At 34.1% G+C, this 12,157-nt stretch overlaps 1 protein-coding gene across 2 annotated transcripts in view; it reads right to left on the bottom strand.

The window, feature by feature from the left end:
* Positions 1–253: 253 nt before the first annotated feature.
* LOC150108513 (mitochondrial inner membrane protease subunit 2) overlaps positions 254–12,157 on the bottom strand; it is a 191,863-nt gene continuing 179,959 nt past the window's right edge. For both annotated transcript variants that reach the window (XM_090415939.1, XM_090415938.1), the window contains exons 5-6: positions 7,421–7,523; positions 254–1,444 (exon numbers count right to left, since the gene is read on the bottom strand). In XM_090415939.1, coding sequence (XP_090272065.1) covers positions 1,280–1,444; positions 7,421–7,523 — 268 coding nt within the window. In that variant the 3' untranslated portion in view covers positions 254–1,279. The remainder of the gene's footprint in view (positions 1,445–7,420; positions 7,524–12,157) is intronic.

Raw genomic sequence — 12,157 nt, 5'->3', positions numbered from 1 at the left:
TGTAATTAAGGCCTAAGCAACTAAGATTTTAAGGCCAGTGTATTACGTAAAAACTGCGTCAGATTGCCAATGCATTCATATTTCATATATCTCTGGGAGACGTGTTGTCTGAACGAATATTGATACGCGAGATGCAAAATGCAACGATCTTGACATAATCAAAAACATAAGAGGCTAACTGTGAGATGCTAAACATTTTATTTAATAATTGACCACTTCATAATTATACAAATGCATGGTTTGTATACATAAGACTGCATCATTTGACTATTTCGAACAAAAAAAAAAAAAAAAAAAAAAAAATCAGCTGTGGAAACAAAGAAAAACAAGAAGACGTAAATCTGGCTAAGTGAAAAATGTACTTGATACGTATATATTAAGATTTAACACCGCTTTTTTTTTAATTTTTAATTTATTTATATATAATTATTTATAACTAATTGGTAAAACACTACTACCCAGAATGCCTTGAGCGCAAGGGTACTTATAAAGTTACTTTGAGCCCTTAAACCATCTTCAAGACAGCGATTGTTTGTAAGTCCTTATACAGTACATTACACGATGAACTTCACACATCACTAAACTCCTTTAAAATAGATCAAATTTACGGAAATATGCTGCCATCTCTCTCTTCGGAAGCTCGCTAGACAAAGAGCAGTTGCAAGCCTGTCTTGCATTTCAAATTAAAACATTTACTGAATTCAGACGAATCTTTAAGCCATTTATAATAGAAAAAAATTGCACTAATTAAAAATTTCCATGCAATAAAGACTCCTGTTTTTCAAAACGCAAAATTTTTTAATTGAATCTGCTCTCAAGATTACTGCTACACTTCTAAGGAAAATACATTCAGAAATAATGAAGAATTGATGCACGTCTAGCTTTTCCCTAAAGTAACCCTAATTTTACACTGCCATGGACGTGTATTAGCAGTATGTTGGCACATTGAGTATCCCTGACTGAAAGATTACACATTTTCTTATGAATGTGGTGCAGGTTCGTGGAAGAAAACGATAGTTAATTTTTAAATTTGTGTTAATTATTATGTTAATTTTTGTCATAATTATGGTTCATTTTATGTTTAGAAGGACTTCTATGTGGTTTTATTCTCTTTTATGGGAGATATTAGGTTACCGTGTCTCTGCACGATTCTTTAGAAGAGTTTGTATGCATTTGGAAATGAATTATAGGTAGTCCCATAACACTAAGGCAGCGAGGAATTTAACAACGACATTATTACAGTCCTTGTGCCAAAATATACCAGTTAGATTTGGACCTGTCAAACGTGATCTGAATCATACGACATATCGAATTTAAAATTCATGATATCTGAATTAGATGATAATGGACGACGATTGGCAGGTAAATGAGGTTCCAGTTTCCTCCATCTGTTGGGTGGCCACACAACATGAGATGCTTTCGCAGTGATTAACCCCATCGCTACCTGTTGGGGAAAAATAAAATATTGATGAAACAACCATAAAAATCAAGGTATACAGTTAAGCACACTTTCTACTCTTTCCGGGTAAAAAAAAAACGCAATACAGAATATGCAAATATATTGGAATAGTGCAATTAAATGGCTAGCATCATTTACAGAGTAAAAAATCAGAAATGCGAAACTACGACGTACATGCGGAAGCTGATTGGGACGTGTGTGGCATGAAGATCTCAGTGAGAAGTCTAAAAAAAGGTGGGAAGGAACAGGAAAAATTTAATGTGAATTAAGAATATTCTGTATCATATAAAACTATTGGTATGGCTTCACGAAAACAGATTATAGCCAAGAGTTTTTTTTTTTCCCTGAAAGCGAGCTTACAGATCCAGCAATGAAATATGTATAGTACTGGAATGGCAATTACGAGAAAGCAACTATGAATCAGTGAGTATTAACAGTGAGCATTCCCTGACTGATATTTTACTGTTTTTTAAGGAAAAAAACAACAACTAATTTTTACCTTTAGTTCAAGTCTTTATAATGGTTCTTCACCTTCATAAATGAATTCGAATCTAGCTCTGAAACCAACATGAATCGCTACTGGCGAATGCGTTAGGAACATCTCACATAATTATCATTCCAACTGGCTCTAGTGAACTTCAATTTGATACTAAGTACACTTAAGCAGAAACCCTTTTAGGAATAAATCAAGTTTATAAAAATAAACGTCATGGAACTTTTATGTTCGCTAATTGAAATTCAAGACTCGTGTCATTGTTTGTCTATTAAGCTATCGCTGATTCATTTGGTTTAAGTGAAGTATCTCATTAAGATCCTTCATGTACATCTCAAATTCGCATACACATTCTAATAATTACTTAAAACAGCTTCCTTGATAACGGAAGCTCATTAATTAAGTTTTAAATTCACAGAGGGCAAACACAGCTCGGATAAAACTAACGATGCCTTATTGCAAAGATCAAGAATGATATCTTAAATGGTTTAGTGAATGTCAGTATTATTTCTAAGGTGATCTTAGTCAATTACATTGAAGTTCTTCCTCGGTGTAATTAACTAGTTTCATAAGCGAAATAAGAGGTAGCGCTAGAAATGGCATATTGCGATTGACAGGAAGCTGGAAAAAACTTAATTACAAATTACTAATGATAATATTTTTCCAAAAATTGGAAAATTTTAGTTTGAACGATATAATGGCACTCCAACACTTTCGTTGAATAAGTACTCAAATGTAAGGCGGTATCCATATAAGGACAGGGAAGGAAGGTGCGTGCATTAGACCGATAGATTCTGTAGTCTGTGTCGATTCCATGCTGGGCCAGAACAGACTTGTGGAATTTCTTATAATGGATGTAGCACCGATGGTCATATAATCTTTAATCAACAGAACGTAGTGTTTGTCTGAGGTATGACACATGACAGTCACAACAAACTAAGTGCATGGAAATTAGAGACCGTTTATCATGGTGGAAGTAATGAGGGCCAGTTTATTAACAGGAAAGAAAATAGGAACAAGGTTGTATTTTTTGGGGCTTCTTAAATTTGGTTCTGAGATTCCAATAATGTACAGCGATCGAGACTTCAAAGAGTTGGAGTTTTTAGAGATAGGCTCGTACGTATCTATGATACGTTGGATCTTCGGATTGAAGCCATTCTGGTGTATAATTCTGTTGAGAGTGTCAAGTTTCCTGTTTAGGTCATCAGGGTTGGAACAGATGACGTTCTGAGTCCTGTTGCAAAAGCAGCTTTCCGATATACTGAACTGTTAGGCCTCAAGAAGGCGAAAGAAAAGCTAAATTTTCGTTCTTTTCGTAGTGAATTTCATTCGATGATGTAAACCATTAATTTTTGCTAGTAACGAAGAATGTGATTATGCAGTGATGATATTGTCCATGCAGAATATCATGAATGACAGTTGAGTATATAGAAGAAAACTAGGAATTCTCTAGATGTTTTAGGTCATAATTAAGTAAACAAAAGGAAGAGAGTGGATTCGCTATGGTGGTGCCCATCTGCTTTTGCAAATGAAGTGGCCTGAATGTTTCATGTGGTTGCTGTCTCTGGTATACTCTGGACAAACAGAAATGCGTTCTGTTAACAAGAGACTACAGGATCATCAGTACTACACCCGTTACAAGAAAATCTCACAAAAATGGCCTGGTCCAGCAAGTAATTCACAGAATCCTTTGACTGAAGACTCCGTCGTTTACACAGATGATGGTTTAAATTCAAACCTTATTCTTCGATTCTTATTCAAAGTTTCGAAATGTGTCGCTGTTTCCATACTAAAACTGGGTAAAATCTTACTCTTAGTAACTATAAATAATTATTTATAGTATTTAACGTTTACAGTTTTTAGCCGTTTCTTTAATGTTTTTACGTAGCGTCGTGTAATAGTGTTGATGTCATTCGTTAAAATTCGTTTAACTATGTTTTAAGTGGTGTTTGTAATGGCTTCAAGAGGTTGCAAAAATTCACCTAACATTTTCTGCTACATATGCGGGAAGTAAGTGGTAAAGAAACAACGAAGAAGCATTACAGATTTCGTGACAAAAGTGTACTATGCGTATTTTGGGATGAAACTTGGTGACTTAGATAAGTCATGGGCGTCGCATATAGTATGTTCCATTTGTGTAGAAGAAGGTTGAAGAAGAAGGTGGTTGAAGGGAAAACAACAATCTTTCCGTTTCGGAATTCCTATGGTATTGCGGGAACCTCGCGACCATACCGATGACAGCAAAATTGAAAGAAGGTATTTTTATCGGTCCGGACATCAGGAAACTAATGAAGGATAAACTGTTTGAAGAAAAAATTTCAACTGTTGAAAAAGAAGCGTGGAAAGCTTTGAAAGAGGTGGTGACCAAATTTTTAAGAAATCACAAGGACCCCAAGTATAAAATGATTGTGGAAGACATGCTACAGAAATTCAAGGATTTGGGATGCTCCATGAGCTTAAAAGTGCACTTTCTCAACTCTCATTTACACTACTTTCCTGAAATCTGAGAACTGTCAGCGAAGAGTAAGGAGTGCTATTCCATCAAGACATCAAGAAGATGGAAAGAAGGTATCAGGGCAGGTGGAATGTCAACATGATGGCGGACTATTGCTGGATGTTGCACAGAGACCACCCGGGAAAAGAATTTCACAGAAAAAGTTCAAAAGAAGCTTTGAAGGAAAATGAAAAAGACACCACAACGAAATATAAAGTATGTGCTAAAGATTAATCTTTAATTATTTTAATTAAATTTTTTTTCCAATACTTTCATTCCAAAAATGTTTACGCAAAATTTTAAATATTGTTATTTTACTTAATATAATACGTTTTAAAGCTATTTTACTGTAATATTGTGATCCATTTTGTGAAAAATCCTTACGTGGTAGGAAAAAATGGAAGAGATTTTTGAAATCAGTGGTCAAAAATAAATCACAAACAGTTAATAGTTTCCAGACTTTTCATGACTCGAATTATGCAGGCCTGCGTAATCAACTGTAATATGCCATTTATAGCCGGTGCCTCGTATCTTGCTTATGAAATCCATTGTTGTTATCTACTTTTTTCTTTTCTTTTTTTTTTTTTTTTTTTTTGTGGTCAGTTACGCTGAAGATGATTCGTGCTTTTCAAATCGAAATATCTGTGTATATACATTTTTAAAAATAAATGTTTATCTGTGTATATGCATTATTAATAATCTCTCTCGTGGTTTTTTTAATTGTTTTATACGACACAAGTGCCACTTAAAATTCCATCAAAAATTATTTATGTATGTAGCTTCGAATTTTAAGACAAACAAAAAGAAGTCATAAATCGGGCGAATGAATGATGATCAATACTCCTTTTTTTTTTATTTAAGTTCTTCTTAACTAAGAACTTTCGAGAAGTCGATCAATATTTGACCTTAATTTTGTAGGTTTATTTATTTATTTATTTTTTTTTATGAAACTTTTGGGGAATACAACCGAAGCACTAGACGATAGTAATCTATGTCTCTGTTACTTGCGTGTATTCTGCGGCCAGTCCGTATGATATGAAAAACCCTATCATCTCCTTATTGAATCATCTTAGCAGGATAAAACAGTTTGACCACATGACTAAATCTTTTACGTATGTAATCCGGTGGAAGGGATTAAGGGCATTCGTTGGACTTGATCTCTGAAGCCTTTTTCTCATGTATTGCGGAATTTAACCCATCAACTGTACCATTAGCCTATATGATGGTGTTATCATCTTATACTTTGCATGACACTTGGTGACTGAAGATATCATCTAAAAATTTATGAGAGAGTCCTGACGGAATAATTTAAACAGGCTGTACATTATTACGCTTTGACGAAGTGTGCTATTTCGCTCCCATTAATATCAAATGCTGTTTTCAAAGAATAAAATCATTTCCAACAAATTTGCAATAGCGTTGTCGAACCCGATTATTTACTTAAAGATGCCAAGAAATTATATTCTTGGTTTAATCCTTGTATCAAAGTGTAGGCAAACAAAATTTGCGCGTGAGGTAACTTCGCGACTGGGCTACTTGTATATAGACGTTAATGACTTCACATCAATTGCCTTAATATTCCATAATACAAAGCACACATCATTTCGATGCGTACGAGGGAGGTCTAGAAAGTTCTGATAAACACCTAAAACAAAAATGATATCAAAGCAACTGATACAACCACAAGAAAGAACAAAAGTTACCTTCATAACTCTGCTACTAGTATGTTCTTTCTGATGGTTATATCAACTGCTTTAGTATCATTTTTGTTCTAGGTGTTTTTCAGAACTCTCCAGATCCCCCCCCCCCTTGTATAATACTATGCATTACGGGAAGGACCACTAGCCGAGACCGGTTTCGACTTTTACTGAGGTATGCTAAAGTGCGAGATACCTCTCCAAAAACTCCGAGTGATCCTACAAGATCACTACTAAACTCATTACTCTTGACTTGAATCGCTCCAGGACAGGAAACTCTACGGTGGTTCCACTCAGTGATAGACAAAAAGCCGGCCACCGAGCAGAACCTCTCTACTTCCCGGGAAGCGAACTACCATCAGTGGGAGCAAGACCCAGAAGGGACACCAAGATGGAGGAAATGCAGAAGTCTTATAATTGCCATATACAAATAGTGAAAAGGTATATCACATTATTATTATTAAGATTATCTGTCTTACACAAAACTTCTACACTTTGATATTTTATCCAAACATGTATGGATATTTCGAAAGTTGCAGCATCCCCACGATTTCAAGCCATGAGCCGCCACTGATCACGACATTTGACAGTTGTATTTTAAGAACCACTAGTCTAGCATAATCTCACATTTGTTTAACAAAAGTTCAATGAATGTGATGATGAAGAAATAAGAAGTGTGAATGAAGAGCGAGTAGTAGAGATTTTATAAAGCACTTCCAACTCGTTATGTCACCATCAAGGGAACAAAAAAAAAAAATAAATAAAACTGCAATTTGGCAGTATGAAGTAAAATCATCTCTCGATATTCTTACTTGCCAAAGAATTTTTTCTTGTGGTGGTGATTTATTAGTGTCTAATATCCCAATTATTCATACTGAAGTAGTTCAGATTTCAGAATTATGGTAATGAATGTGATTTGTTCACTATAATTACACTCACTTCGAACAATATGTGGCAACTTCAATTTCTCTTTTTTTCTTTCTTTACAGTTTGCTCTATTCCAATAATAAAGGCTACTGATGACCAGATTACATGTTTGAAACATTCCTCGTGTCATTCTTTAATGGCTTTAGAGATTAATGGTTTGCTGAGAGTACAAAATCATGTTCGTCATTTTGAAATGACAAACAAAAAAAGATACTGGCGGTGTGCAGGAAAGAACGCAAACGCATACTAACATGCAACTGTATGTTAAAAGGGGAATTTATCAATCGCCGAACAGACTTCGTCATATTTTTGTCTGTGTGGTTGATGGCAGGAACAAAAACGATACTTACAGGACCAAAAAAGTTACTGTCCATACTGTGTGCATGATGATCACCTTCTAACCAACACTGGCCTTCTGGAACCTGAACATAGCGCTTCTTATATGTTAATGTTCTGGAAAAAAAAAAAAAAAAAAAAGAATAATATGTCCATTACATAAAGTGTGCTATAGAAAATAACTGTCAGATAGCAAATAATACCTATAAAACATTACCGCCAAAATGTATATAAGTTTATAAAACAAATAAAAATTTACTTCGCCTAGGATGTAGCAGAGTAACTAACCTGGGCTCCATCACTAATACAATTTTTTAGCGACTAAGATTATAACATCTATTCATTCTTTAATACTAAGACTGGGCGATACTTATGCTTTGAAATGCTTCAAGTTTCTAAACTATAAGAAATTCTCGAGATTTCATAACTTTCGGCAACGAAGTGTCTTGTTTATTGTCCTGCTTAAAAGACACGATCTCTGAAGAGTGTATATTCCATTTTTTTATTAATGATTTCGTATAAGACTGCAACGGTTGACAGCTATTTAAAAGTGTTAGTTTATATATATGTACCGTAATAAACAAGTATCAATTAACTGTACTTGAAATAGGTTTAATGCCAAATCAAAGAATTTTTCTGGGTCGTTTTCTCATTAATAACATCCCTGCAATTCTTCCATTCATTTATTATATTATATCATTATTCTATTCATTTATTATTTATAATTTTAAAGGCCGAGACGTCCAGGATTTTTTTTTTTTTTTTGTAATCGTCTCCCCTTACCCTGACTGATTTCAGATGATATACAGTTCCACGTACGCATTTCACTTCTTTTCCTCTCTAAATATACTTTCCAAGTAAGTTGTACGCTTTCATAGATGATGAGCACTGAATTAATTATTACTAGACAGAGCTCACAGCTATTTGATACTGGTATATCTAGCAATATCGATCCGTATTATACTATGCAATGTAATTTTTCATAAAATACTACTCCATCAAGCGCCCCAGTAGGGCAATTCAAAGAACGATGTTACAGCCCTTCGACTGGAAAAGAACTGAGTTCGATTCTTGTCGTGAAGAATCTTAGCTGATTTTATACGAAGGTAGCGGGGTTTTTCCCCTCCCGGAAAGTCGGGTTTTTCATCTCGCACATAAGCAAATCAGCCATGAGAACACACACATTTTATCAACAATATATACCAGTGCTAGTGATGGGCGGTAGATGGCGCTGTGTGTGTTGGTGATGGTATTTGAAATACAGTACTAAGTAAGAGAGACTGCGAGTTGTAGTGGAGTAGTGTGCGCTTCCACGATGAGTCCTTGAAGGTGTCACGTAATAATAATATGGTCAACATAATATTTTCGTTTCGGTTAAGCTATGATTAACGTAATGAGATTAAAAAAAATGCATTCTGTGTGAGTTGAATTAAGTTGTTTATAAATAGTGTCGATGGCTTGGCAAAATGACGTAATGGTAAATTCTAGCTCATTTTTTAATTCATTCATTTTTTTTAATTATGAAAAAATTAAACAAGAAAACAAAGCGAAGTCATTTATATCGGAAGCAACATTGATTTCCCATTAGCAGTAAAATAGGCCTAACACTCTCAGCGAGTTAGGCTTAATTGCGCCTTGATTTCTAATAACTATGTTTAACTTTTGCTGTGTCTGCATCGAAATCATTTCAATCGTTTTAATTATTGCAAAATTAATCGTACTTACAGAATCGAACAGGTTCATTTAAACTTACTGAAGTATGGTTCATTATTAATTATTTTTCGATATGTACTTCGAATAGCAAACATCCCTATGTAATCAAAGCTAGAATAATATTTCAATTTTTCAAAAATCTGACTAATATGAAAGAGAGTAATCTCTCATTGACAGGGGAAATTAGATTTACCAGTGCTGCCGAGAGAGAAAGAGTCACTGTTGACTCTCATTTTTTAATATATACATTCTATTTTTCGTTCAATTTGTGAGGATTATATGCTACTGACGCAATTCGTCATCTATAAGAATTCTTACATGGAACTTGCTTTTCAGACTGCGCTAATTAAGTTTTCTGACTGAAGCAAGATTACACAAACAAGTGATGCGCAGAGTTGGAGGGGGGGGGAAGGTGAGTACACAAAATGCAGGAAACGTCTCTGTCGCAGCTGGAAGAAAACGGAAATTACAGTCGAGTCTTAGAAAAACGTTCCTCTTTTGTAATGAACCCGCGAATATACCTTTACAACTAGACTTGGGGAACAATTGGGGAGGCCAGGAAACAGTATGGATATAAAGTTCCGTTTGCACAGTTAAGACTAGTCTAACTGTCAAACCTTGTGGGGCATTGTACTCAATTAAACGAACAATTTTCTTCGAAAAAAAAAAAAAAACCTATTGTACAGAGGGCCAAGTAGAAATGGTTTGGCATACTGCCTGGATGTAGAATGATTGATTCTGTAGAACATGCGTGCAAGACAGATCTTATGTGAAGGTTGTACAGAAAACATAATTAAAGTCATGTTAACATACAGTATGACTGGGACCAAAATAAAACACGAAGAAACAAATTAGTGAATACTTGCCATTCCGTTAGAATAACACATCCGTATCTGAACAATAAAAACTACGTAAAAAGAACAAAAAAAAATGTTTAAAGATTTAAAAAAAAAGGGACAAGAACGCTAAGTAAGAAAAAGAACCACCCTGAAATACAGGCTTCGAGTTCAACAGATCAGAAGTACAAACATCAGTCTTATCGAAATTTTTATACTCAAAATATTAATTTTCTTCATTTTAAACTCGGTATTTAAATAATAAAATTGTTGAAGGTTATATCAGATACTGAAGTTAGTGCTATAATACATACTGGGCACTTCAGTTTATGACATAACCTTCACTTCTATCATCTTCACATCCTTGCGTTGACTGAAATGAGAGTAGAATGGATTTCGTTTCGTTACCAGGAAACGGTGTCATTGTTCGAAAAGAAATTTTTGGGCGAAATTTCACCCAAAACAACTGACAACGAATCTCTCTATATAATGAAAAAGTTGCGTGTTTGATAACTAAGAGGGGTGGAACACCATGCTTCCATAAATATAACAGTGAATAGTAAATATATAAAAAAAATAACAGCCTATTGTTATTTTTTTTTACTTTTTTTTTTAAATGTGAATCGCAATCCATGAAAAGTTATAAATCTATAGAGTACAATAGTACTATGGGTGGCCTAAGGATTACAAACCCTGCTCTAGAGAATAAACTTGGAACTTTCGAAAGTTTTTAATTTTTAAAAAAAATTTCATATGTAGGATGGTAGCCTCAACACCTACAGATATTCATAACCACCCATGCTCATAATTTAATTCTATTCACTAAAAATTTATTTAGTAATAAAACGATTTTTGTGACAAAATATGGAATAAAAAGGCCTAATTATATATAGCCTTACTGAGAGATAGCTAAACCTGCGTGCGAAATAATATATCCTTTTCAAATTATAGTATGTGATAGAAGAAATAAGTGCTAGCAAAATTTAATTCGCGCAAAGACACGTTCAGAAATCCATAAATACTACGACTCTAAATGTATCTGATAGCTTTATGTACATATCTGGGAATTAAGCTCAGAACATAAACTTAAATTTAGAACAAATTTATGCTCTAAATAATTAGCAGAAAAATTGCCTTTTTTGTTTTTACACTTGATTTATTAAAATAAAGTTTGAGACATAAGCTTAAAATGTTCTGGTGCCATAACATTAATGTTTTTGTTAGTTTTAAGTTATTTTATCACAAGAATATCTCCAAGTGTTTGAAATGAAATCAATAATGCGGAAAAGTCAAGAAATATTTTTGTTGAAGAGTACTATAAGTAATGAGTATAGTTTTGTTCGAAACCAGATAGAGAAAGTATTCTAATCTAGCAAGTGTTCCCTCGGTATCTGTATGTCTGACGAAAAGAGATTTAACAGTGAAAAAGTGCAAACAAAGAACATCATTTATCACCATGAGGCCCTTCATCTCCACAACAGGCATATCGGAGAAAGAAAAAAAAAAAAACGCGTATAATATATATCAAATAGTGAACTCATAGCCTGAGCTTCTTTAGCCATTATTTCAAAACAATAGACAGTGTCATGAGGATGGAAAATGCATCCTGCTCAAAAAAAAAAAAAAAAAAAAAAAAAAAAAGGTAAGAAGGCTAAGGTACGGCTTTCATCCCACCCAAAACCTTAACTTCCAATCAGTAGCTTGAACCACTTCACTTTATGCATTTATCTGTTTGGCTTGTTTCCAATGGAATAAATACCACTGATTTTATGCAATGGCGTTGAAAATCAACATACGATGACTAAAATGCAATAATTATAGTACTTATAGTATGAATATAAATGGTGGAACAGAGTCAATCAAGCAAACATATTTTCAAAAACATGTTTAAGTATATATTTTATATTTTCATGATTTTTTTTTAACTTTTTAAAGGAAGATTACGCTGCGATGCTTAGAATTAACGCCCAGTTCAGCACGAAGACCATAATGGTGAACGCATTAAAGCTATCAACTGCATGTTCACTGGCCAGTTTATCTGTCGCAAAAGGAAAAAGATCTGCGTTTCCGGCAAGGAACCTCTTTTGACCTTTTATCTACGAGTGGAACTGTGCCTTAGCTGAAAAGACCTAGAAAATACTTTTTTTGTTTCCTTTAACGAAATTTGTATGATTATTATTTTTTCTTTCATGGATGCAATTT

Source organism: Typopeltis vanoorti, chromosome 3, assembly GCF_054136105.1.
Source record: "Typopeltis vanoorti isolate ZY-2024b chromosome 3, IOZ_Tvanoo_1.0, whole genome shotgun sequence".
Taxonomy (NCBI): domain Eukaryota; kingdom Metazoa; phylum Arthropoda; class Arachnida; order Uropygi; family Thelyphonidae; genus Typopeltis; species Typopeltis vanoorti.
The sequence above is the reverse complement of the archived record's forward strand: the minus strand, read 5'-3'. Positions and strand labels throughout refer to the sequence as shown.